At 44.0% G+C, this 21,562-nt stretch overlaps 1 protein-coding gene across 1 annotated transcript in view; it reads left to right on the top strand.

Annotated features, from left to right (window-relative positions):
- Pdilt (protein disulfide isomerase like, testis expressed) overlaps positions 1-13,569 on the top strand; it is a 26,120-nt gene extending 12,551 nt beyond the window's left edge. The window contains exons 5-11 of the mRNA XM_013347671.1: positions 2,755-2,865; positions 2,946-3,071; positions 5,905-6,102; positions 8,410-8,530; positions 10,599-10,777; positions 12,321-12,410; positions 13,297-13,569. Coding sequence (XP_013203125.1) covers positions 2,755-2,865; positions 2,946-3,071; positions 5,905-6,102; positions 8,410-8,530; positions 10,599-10,777; positions 12,321-12,410; positions 13,297-13,569 — 1,098 coding nt within the window. The remainder of the gene's footprint in view (positions 1-2,754; positions 2,866-2,945; positions 3,072-5,904; positions 6,103-8,409; positions 8,531-10,598; positions 10,778-12,320; positions 12,411-13,296) is intronic.
- The last annotated feature ends 7,993 nt before the right edge of the window (positions 13,570-21,562 follow it).

The following is a 21,562-nucleotide window of genomic DNA, read 5'->3' as shown; positions in this document are numbered from 1 at the left end:
TTGGAGAGTCATAGCAAAGAGTGTCACCATCCCCTCATTTAGTGGAAGAAGCCAGAAACTCTAGGTTTCATTCTAAAATCTCCCATTTTCCCAAGACTCCCTCATAGCCAATCCTAATATTCACATGTAGGCCTTCTAGTCATGTCTTGCTGTCTCCCACACAGAGGAACATCTGTACAATAGGCTCTTTACTTACAGATGAGCTTAGTTCCTTATTGAGGCCACACTTGATATGTGGAGTGATACTCAGATCAACACAACCTTCAGAGGGACACTCAGTCTTGCATTATTTTTCTCTTCGGCCCATATAACTCATTAAAAAGGTTTTAAGATGGAGTATAAAGCAATCTGTCCTTTGAATGAGACAACATGGAGTCAGGAAGAGATCCAAATACATATTGAACTCTAATACATGAAGCCAGAAGAGGAAATAGTGTTATTAAAAATAAGATGTTAAGAATAACCAGGTAGGGAAAACAATTAAACTGTAGTCAGGCAGCAGATCTTACATATAATTAAATTCCGTGTGACCCTGATTCGAAGCTGTAGCTCATGAAGTCATGTAGTCATGTTTCATATGATGATATAGGATAGTTTGCTTTGTTTTGTTGTTTTAATTTTATTTTACATAAGTGTAAAATAGGGTGTTTTGCCTATATGTATCTGAGCATCTTGGAGGCCAGAAGAAGGTATTGTATCTCCTGGAAGTGGAGTTATAGGTTGTGAGTTACCATATGGGTGCTGGGAATAGAACCCAGATTGTTTGGAAGAGCAGTCAATGTTTTTAACCACAGAACCATCTCTCCAGACCCAAGTTTGTTTCCTATACAAGGAATTTGGGTAGTCCCTCCACAAAATGTGGAGAAACCCTATTAAATTTCTATTAAATGTGTTCTGTCTACATATCTAAAGTCCTGCAGAATAAGCCAATCACAAAATCAAAAGCCAAATAGGAATTATGGAAAATATATTCCAGATATTTTTATATCTATGATATATACTTTCTTTGCCATACCTATAAGCAGAGAGGTATATTTTATTTACTAATTTTATTATTTATTTTATTAATGTTGTTATTTTTGAAATTACAATTACACAATTCATCCCTTTCTTTTCCTCCAACCCCTTCCTGTACTCTTGTTCTTTCTCAAACCCTTAGCCTCTTTTTCTTCCGTTGTTGTGACACACACACACACACATACACACAGACACACACGCACACGCACACACACACACACAGCCTCCTGAGTCCATATGATGTTATAGGAAGGTATATCTTAAACAGCTAATAATATAAACACTATGGTTAGTCTGCCCCTTTGTAAATCCTGGCTTTGGGGTTGGGGTGCAGTTCAATGGTAGAGTACATCAACAACAGAAGTTTCTTGTCCTGACCGCCCAGTCCTAAATAACTAACTGAATGTAAATTATAAATGCTTGACTAATAGCTCAGGCTTATTCCTAACTAGTTCTTACATTTTAAGTTAACCCATATTCCTTATTTACACTCTGCCATGTGGTGGTACCTTTATTAGTCTGAGACGTTCATCTCCTGCTCCCTCTGCATCTGCCTGGTGTCTCCTTCCTCCTCCCTTCTCCTTCCCATCACCCTTAGTTTGGTTGCCCGGCCTATACTTCCTGCCTGGCTACTAGCTAGTAAGCATTTTACTATACCCATTTGGGCATAGTCTATACAGTGTACACGAGGGTTATTCCACAGTGCATGTGAAGCTCGGCACTCAATCCTAGCGCTGTCTACCTAACTCCGGATTTCATTCCTTACTTAGTAATCTTGGGTGGGCTATTTCTCCTCCCTGTGCCTCCTCGTGTGGGAAGTGGGAGAGATGTGAGGACAGCAAAGAAAGGAAGAAAAAGAAGGGGAAAGTGGGAGGTTGATGTTAACGCATAGTTTGGGAGATTCTGTGAGGGCTGAATAAACTGTGTAGAGTATGTTTACAACTGTGGCGGGCACAGCACACTCTCTAATTAGTATTTTGAGGCTGCTGCTCTAACCAATAAAGAGATGGAACTTTATGAAGAGAACAACTTGGAAGCAAGAAAAACGAAAAGAAGAGTCAGATTTGTATTCTGACATCAGGCTAGCTGATGTGGGATGGTGTGTGTGTGTGTGTGTGTAGAGGTTGGTGAGGGGAACGCTTCAAGAGTCTAGCTGAGAAGCTTGTACGAAGTTGGGAGTGGTGGAGATGAAAATAATATGGAAATGGAATACTTAGACTGTAAACAATCATATTACTGCAATGTTTATCCAGATCCTTCTGGGAAGTGGCTAACATAGCAGGATTAGATATGCCACCTATTCATTAGGGAAAAAGCATAGGGATGAGGGACTCAGAGAGCCTTCAGCCCACAGTCATGGAGTTAGGAAGGCTGATAGATCACCTCCGATTCAAGGTGCCTCTCAGAAACTCCTCAATTTGGGTTTGCCTTCAGCCATTGTTTGGTGGCGGTGTGGCACAGTGTTCAAACTTGATTCACACATTTTGGTGGATTTCAGAGTACAATAGCTAGGGTTGTTGTCATCAGATTCCTTTTCTCCTATCCACATCTGACCCACAGACTGATTTGTTCAGGGTTCTTATCTGTTAAGTTCTTGGGTTATCTGTTATACCTGCCAACATCCTTATGTTTGGCTTCACCCCAGGTGTGTGTGGGGCGGGGAGTGATGTTTGCACCTGTTAGGTGTGTGTATTATGAAAGCCACTGCCCTCTAACATGCTTTTCCTTTGGCTCAAGGGAAAAGTAGTGAAACGTCAAGAGCTCATTAACGACAATACCAACAAAGACTATCTCAATCAGGTCGTGAAACAGCAGCTTACAGGCTCTGTGATTGAATTCAACCCTGAGGTCAGTGGGCAAAGCGGTCCTGGGAGGCCTATGGGCCTCTTGTGTGCACTTTGAGTGACATGCTTTCCTTGCCATTTCAGAATAAGGATCTGATTTATGAACTCAGCATCTCGAATCACATGTTGCTCTTTATCTCCAAAAACTCAGAGCCATACAGCATCATAATTCGGCATTACAGACTGGTTTCGAAGGAATTCCAGAACAAGGTTTGTAGGTCAACCCGTTGTTGTTGGGGGCTCTTTGATGGGCACACAAGAGCAGCAGACTCTGGGGGTGGTTGTCTTTTCTCATCACTATAAATTAATTCAGGAATGATTTGCATTTATTTCGCATATGTCTATTTCATCAGTTACATGCCAAGGATATGTAACGTTTGCTATTTTATTTTACACGAGTCTGTTCCATTTTTCCTCTGCAGGGAGCCAAGCCTATGGTCTTTTACTCTTCTTAATATGTTAAAAGTTAAAGACTTCCTTTAAAGTCTATGTTCTACACAGACTCTGACTTTAATCTAGAAAGTTCACACACAAAAGCAATGGCTAAAATACACTTCCTGGTGCTTGTAATTGGGATCATCAGCACCATGGGTAAAAACTTGCCTCCTACGTCCTATGTCTATGTGTAATGCACTTACTAGCATCTGGACTCTGAAAGACATTTTCTTCATTAGAAGTTATTCTGAAATTAAATGAAATGGTAATGTTGACGTGTAAACATGGAGTAAAGACTGAAGCATAAACACATTAGTACCAAGACACTAGTTTTCAGAAAGATTCTTCCAATCGCAAATACCTCTTGCAAATATTAATCTATCTTGCTGTTTTTCAGTGTTACACTTTCAGATATTTAACGTGACTGTGACCTGATGGCTCACAAGCAACAATTGTCATGACTTAACCATATTTAATTAAAAAACATTGTTAGTGTATGTATGTATGTGTGCTTATGCATTCCACAACATGTGTGTGGAGGCCAGAGGACAGCTGTCGGGAGTCTGTTCTCTCTTTCTACCATGTGGGTCCTGGAAACGGAGCTCCGATATCAGGTTTGGCAGCGGGCATCTTTGTCTGCTGAGCTACCTTGTTGGCTCACAACTGTATTTTCTCATTTTTCAATAACCTTTAATGCATCTGGAATTTACTTTGGGACAGATCAGGAGATGAAGTTCAAAATTCCTGTTGCCACAGTCAGAGAGCATCCCAGATGTCATTACTGAGCTACAAATAGAATTTGGCTGATACTATCCTGCTGAACTTTATCCTATAGGGTATAGAAATAACTGGTACGTGTTGGGTATGTTCAAGATGGCTTAACCATCTTTTCTATGTTTTGTAGTTTCTCTAGCATCCAGAAGGCTGGCACATTTTCTTTTGTGGGCAAACCTTTGGCTGGATGAACGATCTGAAAGTATGTGACCGCAGGTGCCTGCAGAAGCCTCGAACTCATCTCTTTGTGCCCACCCTTGCTCCTTTTCTGCAGCTAGATCTACTATTGAAAATTTCCACCACGACACTCTCTGGCTTGGCACCACTTTATTCTGACCAAACTAGACCCAAACTTCTTATTGGACTTCTAATCTCACGCGTCAATTTTATAGTGTCTGATTTCATCTCCCATGATGCTCTCTATCATGCTGCTGATGTCTTTCCTTTCCAGAACCTTCTATTCTCCATGCTCCTTTTCCTACTGGAGCTTTTCTTTGCATTGCCTTTCTACTTGCTGGATTACTGTTTCCTGTTCTGTGTGCTAAACCAGCTTCTTCTCCAGGCCCCTAACATACTGAGCCCATGCCTCACCTCATCTGCACGGTTGCCCGGATCCTTATTTATCGTCATCTAATATACTTCCTATCCAATTCCTCCACTAGAATGTGAGTTCCACAGGGCAGATATTCTGTCTTCCTTGTACAGTACCATGTCCCCAGTGTCCAGTTAAATGTGAATATTTGTTGTGTGAACATGTGGATAATGGGGCATGGGTTTCCCTTGTAGAGCAAATTTGAACTCACATGTGGAAAGCATTCTTGCACTGCCAATCCTCAAACCAGGCCTTTGCACACATTCTTCCTTCTATTGATTTTATTGGGCTCTACATTTTTCTCTGCTCCTCTTCTTTCCTCTCCCCTCCCCTTCAACCCTCTCCCAAGGTCCCCATGCTCCCAGTTTACTCAGTAGATCTTGGTTTTTTTCTACTTCCCATGTAGATCCATGTATGTCTCTCTTTGTTATCTAGGTTCTCTAGGATTGTGAATTGTTGGCTGGTTTTCTTTGTTTTATGTCTAAAAGCCTCTTATGAGTGGATACATGTGATAAGTGTCTTTCTGTGTCTGGGTTACCTGACTCAATATGATGTTTTCTAGATCCATCCATTTGCCTGCAAATTTCAAGATGTTGTTATTTTTTCTGCTGTGTAGTACTCCATTGTATAAATGCACCAGGCTAAGGATGTTGAGCATTTTCTTAAGTGTCTTTTAGTCATTTCTCTGTTGAGAGTCCTCTGTTTAGGTCTGTACCTCATTTTTAAAATTGGATTATTTGTTCTTTTGTGACCAATTTCTTGAGTTCTTTGTATATTTTGGAGATTAGCCCTCTGTCTGTTGTGTGGTTGGTGAAGATCTTTTCCCATTCTGTAGGCTGCCATTTTGTCTTGTTAACTGTGTCCTTTGCTTTACAGAAGCATCTCAGTTTCAGGAGGTCCCACTTATTAATTGTTTCTCCCAGTGTCTTTTTGCATATATTCTTAAAGCAATCCTCTACAGCAAATATGATTATAATCACCTTTTGACAGACAAGGAAACCAAAGCATGGGACAAGGATGAAACTCAGGACTTGCTCAGTTCTGAAGCTGGGTGGATTATGCATGGCACAGAAACCAGCCTGGGGGAGGGGTTGCATGTCTGCTCCTGAGTGTGGGAGTGAGTCTCCCTGGAGGCACTCCCTAGGCCTTGCTATTTGAGTTTCATCAGCTCCTTGCTTCTCAGTGGCTCCTTTCCCTTGATGAGGGGTCTGGAGCTGCAAGAGGTTTTGCTTGATTTGGCAGATTCTTTTTATCCTTGTGAATGCGGATGAACCCAAAAACAAACGTGTCTTCGAGTACTTCCGGATCGCAACAGTCAATGTCCCATCTGTTCAAATTCTGAACATAAGCTCTGATACCAGATACAAAATGCCCACAGACGACATAACCTTTGAAAGCCTCAAGAAATTCTGCCAGAGCTTCCTCAGCAAAACTGCCAAGGTAAGTTTGCTCTCAGGTAGGTCGTGTTTAGAACCTCAGGACCTCTTTAGAATTTTGCTGGTTTCATCTCATTCTGGAGAGACAAAACAAAGACCATCCTAAGGCTCAGTGTGGCCCAGTCTCTCCATTTTTCACCTTCAATCAGTGAAGCTTGTGGCTTTTTCTGAGACTGGAAACTCATAACCAGTTCTTTAGTCATAAAGAAAATAGAAGTTCATGATAGAAGAAGAAAAGAAGTTGAGATGGTCTAGAAACTGACTTGTCTTCTGAAGGAGGCTTTAGTCCTTCCTACAGCCTCTTCTCAGAAAGCCCACTTGACCTAGGGTTAGAGGGGAAGGCGATGGAAAATAGCAGCCAGGATTTAGCCGCAAGAGCTTCAGAGACCTTTAGGTTGTGTTGGGTGGAAAGATACCGTCCATGCTGCTGAAAGGGTCAGTTCAGGAAGTTACCTGCAAGCCCTCTTGATGCCTAACAGTGTTTATTGTAGAAACCGAAATATCTTTGAGAGTAAGTGGAGAATCCTGCAGACGTGTTTCGGATAATGACAGGAGTGCACAGAGAGTCCTCTGGTAGCTCTGCATCTATGGAGACCTTAGCTCTGGCTGCTTCCCTTCCCTTCCATCTATTTCCATAGGGACCTCTCCTTTTCTATAGCCTTCTCAGTGGGAAGGAAGGTCTTCCCTGACTCACATGATTGTGAGGTCAAAGGGAAAAGCTGGTGTCCTTCCTGGTACTTCCAAACCATTTCTCCTTCTAGCGTCTAAAACCTAACATTTTTTTGTCTTTCATGCTTTTGGCATCAGACCACTTCCTTTTATCCCTTGCTGTCATCCTCTGACCATCTCCCTTGCTCCCTCTGAGGATGCGAACTCCTCAGTGCAGGGTACCCCCATGCTGCTTTGCCATCATTCCTAGGCATTAACGTCCAGCATGCTTAGCTCTGCTCTCCATGGATTGGTATGCACCCTCCATCCCAGCCCTCTGCTCAAGTGCTCCTTATCTACAGCTGCAAGTTCCTCCAAAGGTCTCATTTCAACCTTCTCTTCTTAGTTCACTTCACACTGCTAAAGAGCCTCACCCTCCAAAGGGAACACTCCTCCATTGCTGGTGGGAGTGCATACTGGTACAGCCACTTTGGAAATCAGTATGGCAATTTCTGAGAAAATCAGGAAAAAACTCTCCTCAAGACCCAGCAATATATCACTTTTAGGTATATACCCAAAGGATGCCCAATCATATCACAAGGACATGTGCTCAGCTATGTTTATAGCAACATTATTTGTCATAGCCAAAACCTGGAAACAACCTAAATGCTCCTTGACCAAAGAATGGATAAGGAAAATGTGGTACATTTACACAATGGAGTACTACACTATGGGGAAAAAAAAAACAATGACTTCTTGAAATTTGCGGACAAATGAATGGATCTAGAAAACATTATATTGAGTGAAGTAACCCAGACCCAGAAAGACAAATATAATATATACTCACTCAAAAGTGTTTTTAGACATAAAGCAAAGAACACCAGCCTACAATTCACAGAGAACCTAGACAACAAAGAGGACCCTAAGGAAGACATACACGGATCTAAATAGGAAGCAGAAAAAGACAAGATTTCCTGAGTAAATTGGGAGTGTGGGGATCATGGGAGAGGGTAGAAGGGGAGCAGGAAGGAAGGGAGGGAGTGAAGAAATATATATAGCTCAATAAAAAACAATAAAAAAGGGGGAGAAAAAAATTAAAATAAAGAAAACTGCAAAACATTTTATTTTACCATTTGCCACTAACTACATGTTGAAATGATGATGTTTATACGTGGTTAAATAAAATAATCTTTAAGTTATATAAAATAAAAAATAAATAAAGAGCCTCACCTGCCCCATGGCCTTCAATCTTTGGAGGCTGGTTCAGTCTCTCTGGTGCCTTCTCCACGAACTTGGGTTCTACAGCGCATCACCCTGGTCACTTCCTCGTCTCTCTAAGTTCTGCTTTTTTTACACCCTAAAGGTATAGAAGGTATTTATACCCCCAGGCCAAAACCCGGGTCCTATTGCACGTGTTTAAGTTCTCTACTACTTCTATAGTAATGTCGGAGAAGAGGACCTCCCTGACCCCCAGCTATCTGACCCCTGTCTGCTCTAGACAATGCAGAGTTGACATTGAGTTTGTGACTATCTCTGCATTTCAAACCTTTCAAGACAAAACCTTTCTTTCCCTTTCGTTGTTTGTAAGCAGGGGCGGGGAAACCCCATTTGCTTGTTCTTTTCTGGAGTGGAGAGTGTGAGATCTCTTGAATTTGCTTCCTAGAAACACAAATCCAGTGAAGATATTCCAAAATATTGGGACCAGGGGCCAGTGAAGAGGCTTGTGGGGAAGAACTTCAATGTGGTTGTCTTGGATAAGGAGAAGGACGTGTTTGTGATGTTCTGTAAGTATCTCCATGGAGACAATGAGAGGCTAAGGGCCCCACTATTACTTTTCCAGTAATTGCTTCTGAATTCTTGGGTGGTGCTGTCTCCAAACCCACAAACTCTTAAACCGTGCTGAGAAGTATCCCCCTTCTCTTAAAAAGATTAGATCAAGACACAGGCAACTTGGTGCCCCGAATTAATTCTCAGTATGTATGAATGCTTTTCACAGAATCCATTCCTATGACAGTTTGTAACAGTAACACTGTCAGCTAACATGGTTTTGTTGGATGCACCAATATGTTAGAACTCAGGCTTGAGTCATTGTATACCTATACCATAAAATTCCCCACCATACTCTCCTGAAAGCAGCTCCTATTATGCCTCCCATGTACGGATAACTCAACAGAATCTCAGGGAAGAAACATTCCCAGTTTCTAGAACACCCACTAAGTTCTAGAAATGACATTTGAGCATTTTCATTTTGGCTCCAGCACCTCCATCCATGCTATCACCCAGAATCCCCTGCTTTGGGTCTTATATGATTCATCCGATGGCCCCTGTGAGGTATGGGCAGGAATGTTTCATCTCAAGGACTTTGAATAGTGCATGGCATGTTGCAGGCACGTCACAAACGGTGACTGACGTTTCTGCCATTATAATTATCCCCACTGCTTGTCCAAGGACTATGGCCCTTTCTAGTCATCCCTAGTTTGTATGCCAGCCCCCCAAGCCTAGAACCTTCTCTCTATGAGACAGAGGAAAAGGCGACTCCAAAGCTACTTCAGGCAGGCAAAGGTACTTTTAGTGAGCTTGTACACTGAGCTGGGCTTAGGTGTGTCTCATGGTCTGTGACAGCAAGGCTGTGAGGAAGGCACAGTTGCTTCCTTCACGACACAGGTCAAGGTCACACAGTAAGTACTAAGACTCCGAGTGAAGTCGCCTCTGTGCTGATTCCATCCTGCCTCCTATCTCAGCCTCTGTGAAGCAGACACTTGTGGGCTGATGGTGCTTCTGAGAGCTGCCCAGCTGAGTCACAGCAATCTGCTCCCTTTCATCACGGAGCTGGGGCAGCCTTTCTGTACTTACCCGACACACAGAGTTCTGAGAACACTCATTTGCTTCTGATAAAAAATAAGACTAGCCTCATTTTCTTGGAAGTAGGGCTGTGGGATTGCACCCTGAGGTTTCAGCCATTATCCCCCATGTTCCTACCCAGGGCTCATCAGGCTCCAGGGGGTCTCTTGGTGCTGTAGACAGGAGATTTGATCACAGGGACACTTGGTTGGTAAGTGGATAGATGGGCTTGAGAAAGTGTAATGTCAGGGCATCTGAGGCCATTTCTCCCACAGAGCAAAACTCTTGAGTTCTGAGCTTCAGACGAGGGCAAACCAGTAAGGTCTGGCTTTCCCTGGGGCCAGCTGTCTGACCCCTCAAGGCTCAAGGAACTTTCCACAAGGAAGGCCAGTATCCCCACCAAGGGTAGTTGTCATAATTTTGGCGCATACCGGTTCAGTTTTTTGGGCATGTTCTCTTCACAGGGACTGAAAGGCATATTATATTGTTATGTATTAATGTACATTATATAACATGCTATGCCATATTTGTAGTCTAATCAAGCATATTTGTAGTCTAATCAAGCCCACTTGACCTGTCTTCAAGTCCTATTTCCTTTGCTTAATTTTCTGGATGACCTTGATCAAGTGCTTAACTTCTGTGCTATAAACACACACATTCTCTTTCAGACATAACAGCAGCATAAATATTTTCCCTGTTTTTCTCTTCAACTGGAGTGGAACACTATGTTAAAAAGGAAGGTTATTTTTGTTGTTATTGTTTTTAAAGAACATATTAACACATGGAAAATGTTAGTGTCCAAAAGGAATAGGACTAGGCTAATTTTTATTCTGGTTTACTTAACAGTGATTATACACTGAGCTGTACGAATATACGAATAACCTCTGGTGAGAGTGAAAGGGTGTGTGGCTCACTGAGTAGATGCGTGGTGAGAAGAACACCATGGTGATGTGTGGCATCAGCTTCCGGAGCCCTGGACAGAGGGAGCTGAGCAAGACCCTTCTTTTCCAGATGCACCCTGGTCTGAGAAGTGCAAGGCACTGTTACCGCTGCTAGAAGAGTTGGGTATAAAATATCAGAACCACTCCACTGTTGTCATTGCCAAGATTGACATAACAGCAAATGACATTGAGCTGGCGGACCCAGATCAGTATCCATTCTTCAGGCTTTTCCCCACCGACTCACAAGAGGTGAGGGGCTCTTGGGAACACATAATTGAAAATATTGTCACCACCAGGAACTCAGTTTCTCTCCAGCTCGGCCCTCTACTGAATATTCTCAGCTCCAGACCCTAGTATGCTCCCATGTTCAAGTTTAGAGTATTTCCCAGCTTCTTCCACTCAAGTTCTAAGACTTTATAGTTGCACACAACTTGAGTCCATTGCTCATTGTTGACTGATCACTGTGTCAAATGGATATGAATGTTTTCATTGGACAGTGATAAGTTTCCTCTAGTATTGAGGCTGAGCTCTCCACAAGCTACAGAGAATAAAGTAAGAACCTCTCAATAGGAATATTGGGGTGAAATGCTACCAGATTAAAGCATGTGTGCCAGACACCAACAATCCTCTTTGTACCTGGGAATTCTGGTTCTTGTGCAACCATCACCAGGACTGGTGGAACATACTCTATATTGATGCGGAAGGGTATCAATCAAAGGAGCATGAGCCAAGATCCTTGCTCTGGACAAGAGTGGATGAGTGGGAGGCAAAATCATGGCGACATGGGTCTACCTACGTATGCAGTTGGGAAGCAGAGTCTGGAGGGAAGATATGGCTAAAGGCTTCATACAGACTTGGAACCCTGGAGAATGGTGAAGACTTAGAGGAGAGAACATGAACTCTATAAGTAGGATGTGTAACATGAGCAATGAGGCAGGCAGAATGACCAGAGCATCATGAGATGCCATCCCAGTGCAGACATTACATGTAGAGAAACTGTAGAAATTGAGTTTAGATTGATAGGATGAGGCTGTTACCAATCCTAAGTTACACAGTAAAAAGCTTAAACAACCAGTGGGTAGGGAGAACTTTTTTAAGTTCTCTTAAAGAGCCACAAAGGAAAAGAAACTATTATGAATGAACGCTGACCATGCAGTAGGTGCTGCATAAGATAACAGCTACTCTTCTTGTTATTGTTAGAAGGCTACTAATACCAGCTACTCGTAAGAGCAAATGCACGTGGTACTTAGCACAAACCAAACACTACTTTAAGCACATTTCCTGTATTAGCTCATTTAATCCAACAACCCTGTGGAGAAGCTCCTGAAATGAACACCATGTGAGGAAACTGAGTCATAAGTTCAGTAAGCAGACCACACTGGTAAGAAAACAGCCAAGGGTTAGACGGATAAAATGTGGCTTCATTGCTCATATATGGTCCATCCCTCACGTCCTCTGGCGAAAGAGTTTTTATCCTTATCTTAGAGTCATGGTAAAGGAGGCTCACAGAGGCTAAGGCGTTTTTTTGGGGGGAGGGGGGATTGTCCAGATTGTTGGGAATTTGATCCCGAGTTTCTTTCATTCTTTCTTTCTTTCTTTCTTTCTTTCTTTCTTTCTTTCTTTCTTGCTTGCTTGCTTGCTTTCTTGCTTGCTTTCTTGCTTTCTTGCTTTCTTCCTTCCTTTCTTTCTTTCTTTCTTTCTTTCTTTCTTTTCTTTTTTTTTTTTGGTAACACTTTAGGAGCAATTTACAGGAAGAGGCTCCCATCTCAATCCTGCTTTCTTGTCTTCCTAGGCTGTCCCGTATAAAGGAGAACACAGTATGAAGGGCTTCTGTGACTTCCTGGAACACCATGTCAGGATTAGGATTGAGGAAGAGGATGAGGTAAGGGGCAGGACTGCAGGCTGGGTCTTCCCTCCCACACACAAGTACCAGGAAGCCAAGGCCCATATAAAACTTAAGCCTCGATTCTATCAGTTATTTCATTCTCTCTGGAGATGGTTTAAGGCTGCGCAGACAACCATTTTAGAGAGCTCACTGCTATCTTAAGGGAACTTGTCACAAGGACGTAGAAATGGCAGTCATTAAAAAACAGACTCCGAAGTAACATCCAGCCTTCCAAACAGCCTGCTCGTCACTTCCTGAGATGATGGGAGTCTGCTCTCCGGCATTGCTGTCCTGATGGATGTGACCACAGTTTCCCCTCTCTCCTAACCATGCCACAATGTGCTAGAAGGTGCCGTCTGAACCAGTTAGGATGCTTTTTTTGTTGCTAATATCAGACACTCCTCACCTGCTTCAGCAGCAAGGGGTGTTTATTCCATTTACCTGGTAGAACATTTGGCACAGACAGACTCAGAAGCTCTTCTCTGCGTTCTGTTTTCCCACATGTTTTCTTCCGTCTTGGCAGCTTGCTCAAGCAGTCACTTCCCCATCGATGATAACTATTACCTCCTCCCCGTTTAGAAAGATAAGATCCCTTTTTCAGTAGCTGCAACATGTATGCTAGACATAGATCCCATTAACTAAGCCAAAGTCACCTGTTTTATCCTGGAGTTAGGGGCTGGACATCTGCACCTGTCATAGAAGAGGTGTGCCCCCTGACAAAGGGGTCACAACCATGGTTGGGCACTCTGTCCTTTCCCTGTGTCTCTGAGGACACTTCAGCTACATAGGGCTCTTCCTGGGCTCATGGAGAACAGCCTGACCAGCTGTCACCACAATGATCTCTCATATTTCTTCATTCTCCATCCCCTTCTCTCTCTAACAGCTATTATCCATTGAACAAAATGAAGCCGTAGAGGAGGAAGTGATAGCTGAGCCAGAGACCCAGCTCACAGAAAAGTTGCCCGAGCAGCAGTTGCTCAAGCTGGAGGAAGCAACCAGAGACAGGCAAGAGAAAGAGTCGCCTGTGCTGGGGAGCATAAGCAAGGCGGCAGAGCCAGCCGGAAGGAAGGAAACAGCCGAGAAGGCTGAGAAGGCTGCTCAGCCGGAGCAATTGTCTCAACTGGTGAGGAAACGGGAAGTCAAAGAAGAACTTTAGCTTCTCAGAAGCCAGGAAGGAAGGAGCCTAATTCTAGGCCCTGACGTCAGTTTCGGAATGAATCTACTCTGACAATGCCATATATCACATGGTAGGGTGGGTGGGTGGGTGGGTGGGGCTAGGCAATAAAGGCCACCAGTGTCTCGGATCTTCTTTGTTCATTTCCTCTTTTTCCTGATTTGTGCTAACCGAAAGAGTCACTTGGCCTGGAATTCAGGCAGGGCTGCAAGGGGAACCATGATGCCAATACTGAGTAAGGACTAGCAACCCCCCACCCTTCAACCCCATCACTGGAGGCCATTTTCACTGTCCCCACTTGTAGAGGAGGAAACAGAGGCACAAAGAGATGGGTTATCAGTTAGAATGGCACAGTCTGAGGATTGTTGAGAGTTGTATCTCTTACAGAGCTCATCTGGTTCATCACTATTCATGCCCACCCCCAGTTGGGCCCTCAGGAGTTTGGCTAAGTCTTGCAAAAGAAGTGCATTGATAGGCTGAGGTTGCAATTTCTCACCATAGAGATCCAGTTCTAAGCTTGTCTCTAAATGTCTACATGCCAGGAAGTGTCCCACTCATGACAGAATGCTCCCCTGTGGTCCTATCTCTTACTACTATAAACTTGGTGAGCCTCATGATTTTACGTATTTCCCCTCCATGTGACTCCACATACTTCCTGTGTGACTCCAGCGGCTTCCTTTTATGTGACTCGCCCGGTTCTTCCTGTGTGACTCTGCCCACTTCCCTGCATTGCTGAGGGTAGCCCACCATTGTTTGAGAGCAGAAGACTCAGAATTGGTCTCTCCTGATGGTCGACATGTCCTCTCTCCACTTCCCGCCACACCTCATAGTCCTACAAACGCAGAGATATGTCCGAACACCATATCTCTCCGCGTTGCCTGTCTCGGCCCCATCTCTGTCCTTAACTTTTATTCCTGCAGAGTCTGGGGAGGTCTAGCCCTGCGGATCGCTGTTTCTCCCCAGTTCTTCCAGTCTCTGTGCATCATCCACCCTTCTTGCATATTCTTTGAACATAACAAATTCTCCCCATGGGTTTGTTCCCTCTATCCAAGTGCTTGCCCTCAGAATACTGACCCCTGCTCCTGCCCCATCTCCACACAGCTGCGTGCTCATCATTTAGATCTTAACTCAAATGTTGCCATGTCCAGGACTCTAACATTTGAAAGCACTTTGCTGTAGATTTTATTTTATTATTGTGTGTACATTTGTGTAATGCGTGTGTGGTGCATGTGATATTGTGTGACTGTGGTGGACGTCGGAGGACAACTCTGTGGAAACCATTCTGTCATATTCACGTGGGCTTCAGGATGCAGACTCACATCACTGGGCTTGCAAATAAACACCTTTGCCTCCTGAGCACCTTGGTGGCCCCTTAACGTCCCTTTTCTTTTCTTTCTTTTTTAATTGTTTATCTTGAGCTATATATTTGAAAGCACTTTGCTATTTCATCAAGTGATTGCGCAATGTACGCCTGCTCCCACCCCCTCCACAACCAGTTTCATGAATACAGAGATACTGCTTTCTTAGTGCCAGCGATGTGTTCTGCATAAGGTGCATAGCAGATGCTTAGTGAATGTCCTTGGAGCAAATGGAATCATCAGGTAGCCCCCTCTCTCTGGAAGATATCTCATTTCGTAGTTATCCCCAAGGGAAGAGGTAAGGACACTGTCCCCAAGTCCAGGCTTGTCTCTCTGCATTAACTGTTCTAACAAAGACTTAATGACTTCAAACAACATGGACTTATTCGCAAATGGTTCAAGACTCCAGAAATCAGATATTGATTTCATGGGTCACACCTGTAATTTCAGTGCTTAGGAGGCAGATGCAGGGGGATTATGATTTATGATTCAGAACTGGCTAGGAAGATACTGTCTCAATTTTTTTTAACGTGGGGTTAAATGTTAAACTCCATCAGGGGTGGTGCCTTCTGGAAGAAGCCTTTGTCTTGCAGCCTCCTGGGGACTGCCTGTGCCTTGCCCTGGAATTACGCTGAGCTTATGTTTCATCCTCACGTCTCATTTCCTTGGCATCCGTCTTCTGTGCACTGTTGTGATGGCGTCCAACCTTTAGGGTCCCCTCTCCATCTCCCTCTCCTTAACGTCATCAGAGCCACACAGTAATTTTCCTTCTGCAAAGCAGTATTCGTGGGTTCCGGCAACGAGGATGTGGGTGTACTTGTGGGTCATTATTTAGTCCTTCATATTCATGCTATTTATATGATTAATTTCACTGGGGGCTAGTGGGATTTCTGAGCAGAAGTGAGGGGTAGTATTGTAGGGACTGTGTGTTCTAAAAACCCTCTGGGCCTTCATACTTTCCACTCACCACACAAGGCTAAGTCTATTTGTGTTTCTGGGCCCTTAGAAGCAGTTCCCATCCCCCGACATCTGACTTATTCACATCCAAGTGAAGCAGAGAACAGCCTGGGGCCCTGGAACTCAGTAGAGCCAGATGCCCCTACAGGGACATGTTTTAGTATTCATGACACGATACAAGACTCACCTGCCTCCACCTCACAGCCATGTGACTGCCTGTCAAAAGAGGGTTCCATGGGGGCTTGCTGAGACTAAATCACATGGCTCAGAGCCCATGGCATCCAGTGAGATGGAGAACAAGGCTGTTGCATATTCCACAGGTGCACCTGGAGTCTCAAAGGTGGGGAGAGAAGAAACAGCAGAGAGATGGGGCACAGATACCCCTCTGTTGGAAATGGCTTCTCTCGGCTCATTTCCTGTTCCTTCCCAATGTGTCTGCCTGTCATCCGAACCCCTTCTGTCCTGTCTGCTTAATTTTTCAAAACCCACCATCAATTCCAGCCTACAAAAAAAACTGGAACCTCTTATCACTCTACGATCCTTCCACGGATTACCAGAGAATACTCTTTACCCCTCAGGAAATAAAGTTGACTGAAGTGGTAAATCTGAATAGAATTTGGGTGTTAGTTTGCAGTTAGTATCAGCTAGCTCTGCAACCTTGGGAAGTGACTCCATTTCTCCGAACTTCTGTCTTCTCTCCTATTTCATTAAGACAACATAAAAGCAGAGTCTGGATATCTCTTGTTACCAAATGCAGTTTCCAATGACAGAAATGAGTTACGCCTAAATCCAGGTGTTGGCCCTAAGGGTCCCATGGGCACCTACAAACATTTCAGGCTATTGCCAAGACTTTTGGTGTCTCTCCACAAGCTGATCGTAAGGCCCTGTTGCTGAAGACAACACTGGCACAACTCACTGAACATGGAGACGTTGAGCTGGTGCATACAAAGAGCCTTCTCCTCTATAGACTAGTGTTCATGGTCCTAGAAAGTCCTCTGTGTGCCACTGGAGGAGAAAGGTAAATACCAAACCAGCTGCAAACCCTTGAACCTACAAGAGTAACTGGCCTGCAAGATACGTGAGTGCAACAGTGGTACAGAGCTTATGGGAGCAACCAACCAATATCTCATTTGAGTTAAGGCATGAGATGGGACCCATACTCAGTGGTGCTTGGGTGAGCAAGAACCTGAGACCTAATAGGTGAAGGACTAGGGGAAACCCAAACACTGTCCTACTAAAAGGACTTAGCAATAAAATGACTCCTAATGACATTCTGCTGTACCTAGTTCAGTGCCTGGCTCAGAAAAGCCTCCTCCTGCCGCAGATGGGAACAAATAAAGAGATCCACAGTCAGAAAATATGCAGAAAGTGAGACCTTGGGACACACGACCCTAAAAGGGATTTCTCCAATAAATCCCTCCCCTTAGGCCCAGGAAACCCTGAAGAAGAGGAGGTAGAAAGAGTATAAGACCCGGAAGGGATGGAGTACACTCAAGAATCAAGGTCTTTTGGATGCCACAGGGAGGGAGCACATATGAACTCCTGAGACTGTGGCAGTATGCACAGGGTCTGCACCAGATGGTGTTCTGGAATTTCAAGTAGAAGTAGACACCTACCTCCATTTCTAACGCAGAAGCAAGTCTCTAATTGATGACCACTTGCAAATGAAAATAAGTTTCCTCCGAGAGAGTCTCACTTTGGAAACAAACCACTCAAGGGTAGGTTCCCATGCCCACCTCTAGATGGCCAACACAAAATGAATTGAACAATACGTTTTGAGGTTTTTTTGTTTTATAATGCTACATTGGGGAGCTTTTTTTTCCTTCCTACCTTACAGGTCCTTTGCATATTTATTATGGTTTCAAGTTCGGGGTTTCATGGGATTCCTGAGTACGCGAATGTGTGTGTCGTTGCACCCACATATACTTCTTGTTGCTTTTCCTTTGGCTTTTTTTATTTAGTTAGTTGTTTCATTGTTTTCTGATTTGTCTATTTATTTATTTATTTATTTATTTTATTATCATTCCTTAGATGCCTGTTTGTTTACGAATGAGAGACGGAAATAGGGTGTTTCCAGATGGGATGATAAGTAGGAGGAATTGGGAAGAGTAGGGGGGAGGGGAGGATACATAATCAAAGTATATTGTGAATAAAAACATCTATTTTTAATAAAAGAAAAAATTGTCTGGCCCAAGAGAAGACCTTGGTAAACAACAGTTGTCATGCCCTGTCTGTGTTGGGGAGTTAAAAGAGAAGAGATTTCAAGGGAACCGAGTCTCCTTCAAAAACAAGTATGTACTGAGTGAGGAGTGAGATTGCATCCGGCAGCATGGTTGTCTTCGGTGGTGTGGAGTAATTGCAGTGGAGTTGGCCCTTCAGAAAGCACACTAGTGTGAACTGGAGAGAGTATACACATCCTCTGAGAAATTTTGTCTCGAAAAATAGGGCATGGCGAGTGTTGGATCAAAGAAGTGTCTCTGAAGGTTGTTAGTCTACACGGGAGGAGAGGATAAATGAAGGAGAGAAGGGAAGATATTGGAGTACCAGAGGAGAGAGGGATCGTCCCAAGAAGTGAATGGTGTGGTCTTCATTCCAAGGAGAAGAGATGCAGATAGCCCGAGAAGGTGAGGAACCAACAGCATCCATGAAGGATGCCAGGAAGTCATCTAGTGTACATAACTGGCAAGAGATGACAAGGATTAAGGAAGGTAGGATGAGCAAGAAAATGACTGATGGAGACACACCAAAAATGGTCCATCTATATTGGATAAAAGTAATGGTTCTTCTCTTAAAATGTGGGGTTTAGTATGACAGTAAGACAAGGCCATTGGCAAGGTGACACTGCCATCAACAAGGTTTTTGTTATGTTCATGGATCCTAAGGTAAGGGGGCGTGTATGTCATGGAGGCCAGGGGGATGGAGGAGGAAGGTATGTGCAGAAGTACCAGAGGAGTCAGGAAGGAAGGGAGCAGAAGGGTCAGGAGTGCATAAGTCTTTGTTTTTTCTTTGTGCGCGTGTGTGCACGCATGCATGCACGTGTGTGTGTGTGTGTGTGTGTGTGTGTGTGTGTGGTGTGCTAATGTGCATACATGTGCACGTGAGCATGTGAAGGCCAGAGGTCAATCTTGGGTGCCATTCTTCAGGTCCTATCTATCTTGTTTTTGAGACTGGGTCTCTCACTGGACTGGAACTCATCAAACAAGCTATACTGGCCCTCCGGCAAGTCTCAGGAATCTGCACGTCTCTGCCTCCCAGTGCTGGGATTAAAATAAGTGCACACCTTCATACCCAGCTTTTTATGGGAGTGTTTGGGGATTGAACACAGGTCCTTCTGTTTGTTTGACAGACACTTTAGTGACTGAGTTATTTTCCTAGTACCCTACTGAGGTTTCTTCAGGTAGGAAAGGAGGGTGGGCTAAGCAAGTCTAAAAAAGGTTGGTTTCTTGAATTTCAGTGAGTTCTGGGAAACAGCAGCTGTATTTAGTTTTCTAATCCCAGCTGTCTTCCTGGGGTGAGCAGAGCAAGGAATAGTAGCCCTGCATGATAGCCCCACCAAGGAGACAAGTGTGGCTCTGGAATGGTTGGTGGACATAGGAAAGGCTCCTTGTAGCAAGATGTCTGCATCTCCAGGAACTAGCCAGCCCAGGAATATCTGCCTTCCCAGAACCAGCCAGACACCCAGACTAGAAAACACGAAATCTAGAAATGAGAAAACACAGTGCTAGCTAACACTTAAGAGTAGACACTAGCCCAAACTCCTTTCTCTTGCCTGAATCTTTGCCACTGTTTGGATCTCAGCCTTCTGTCTGACAGAGGATATCCAGATGGTCTTGTGGCCTGATGTCATTCTCAGCAACTCTCCTGCTCCTATCTGAACTCTGGAGAAGAGAGCTGCTCCGAGGCTGTTCCTCAGAGCAGGTGTGTATTCCAGACTGCGAAGCCAGTACTCCTCTTATCCTAACACAGGCACCTTTCAGATACTGTCTTCTGCTTGGTACCCTGGGTTTGGGTCCCACCTCGTCCTTGCCCAGGACCAGGGAAAAGCCCAGCATCTTGGCACTGCTTTGCCAGTTAATATCTAACTGAGGAATGTCTTGCTGCCAAAAGTTGAAACACAGAGACCTTGTATTTCCAGGAACAGGTGTGACCCTCAATGTCAATAATTTTGTGTCTCTAACTATTAGGGAAAAATAACAACCACGGTCTCATGGCTTGGAAAAGGTGAACACTATGCCAAAAGGAAAGAAAAATTCTGCCCCCACAGGAACAATCGCAAGGAGCAGGGGCAGAGAATAACTGGAGGAGTGAGTGCCTGCCAAGGGCAGGTGTATATATATTGATCAGAAGCACCTGCTTGTGAATGGACCAGTCCTGTCCTCCTGGGTTCAGGTAAGGCAAACTGGAGCTGTCATCTTCTCTATCTATTCTCTTTCTCCTTTAGGGAGGTGGGAGAGGAAATCTAGCATCTGGATACTGGGGTCAGAGCAGCCAGATTCATTACTCCACTGAGAGTCAACTTTGTGGTCTGTGACGTAGCAACTTCCTTCTCTTTGAGGCAAAGCTTTTGAAATAGCCATGCAAGCTGATGTTCCTTCATTCAGTGGTTTTCCTGAAGCTCACACTATGTGCTAGGTACTGGGCTTATGGCAGTCAACAGAAGCATCTTCTATGTGCTGGGTCCTTGCAAATGATTAGTTGGCCAGAGGAGTGCTATAGTGCTTTTCAAGCTATACCATGTGGTTTCTATCAGAATTTTCTTCATTAAATAGACCATGTCAATAGGCAACATACATTGTAAGGATAGGCGTTGTCTTATAAACCTTTACTTGTGTGTGTGTGTGTGTGTGTTTCTTATATCTCAGACTCAGAAGTCGAGAGACCATTTTTTAATATCTGTCATTTTATTTATGTCAGTGTGTGTGTAACTGCATGATTTATGCGCAGCATTTATGCGCAGTTACCCTCTGAGGCTGGAGGGTGTTTGCTCTCCTAAAACTGGAGTTACAGACAGTTGTGAGCTGCCTAATATGGGTGCTGAGCACCTGACCTGGGTCTTCTGCCGGAGCAGTGAGAGCTCTTCACTACTGAGCCATCCCCCCAGGCCGGAGAACATTTGTCCTTGCAGTACAAGTTCTTTGAGCATAGAGAAGCAGGCCCGACAGTTCCTATACACCAGCCAGTGGAAGAGGAGGTCCCCACTGCATAGACGAGAAGACTAGAACACATCACCTGGTGTCACAGTCCTGTGAGAGGTGACTCAGGGACTGGGCTCTGTTTCAGCTCAGTTCCTAAGAGTTTACCTCTGTGCCATCCTCGCTTGCTGCTGTAAAACTTAGGGTAATACTTGTATCCATCTAGAATGATTTTGGCTGTTGCAACCACAACCATTTTGAAAAACAGTAATATGCACTGTTGTTAAGTTAGTCATCTCCAGAGTTCCTTATCTTGTGTCTTTCCTTTACATGACTTGTGTAAAGATGGCAACTATATTCGCTATTCTGCTTGGTGTCTAGTATTAATCAGTAACTATTTGTCGAATGAATAGGTCGGTGCGAGCAAACTGTAAGTTCAGACAATCAAGAACAACCTGTAAAAACCCAAAGCTGCCTCTAATAAGGTTCTGAGTAGAGAGCCACCCCCCCATCTTGAGACTTTTTGAT

Source organism: Microtus ochrogaster, chromosome 8 (assembly GCF_000317375.1).
Source record: "Microtus ochrogaster isolate Prairie Vole_2 chromosome 8, MicOch1.0, whole genome shotgun sequence".
NCBI lineage: Eukaryota > Metazoa > Chordata > Mammalia > Rodentia > Cricetidae > Microtus > Microtus ochrogaster.
Note: the sequence above shows the minus strand (reverse complement) of the source record. Positions and strands in the feature narration are given on the sequence as shown.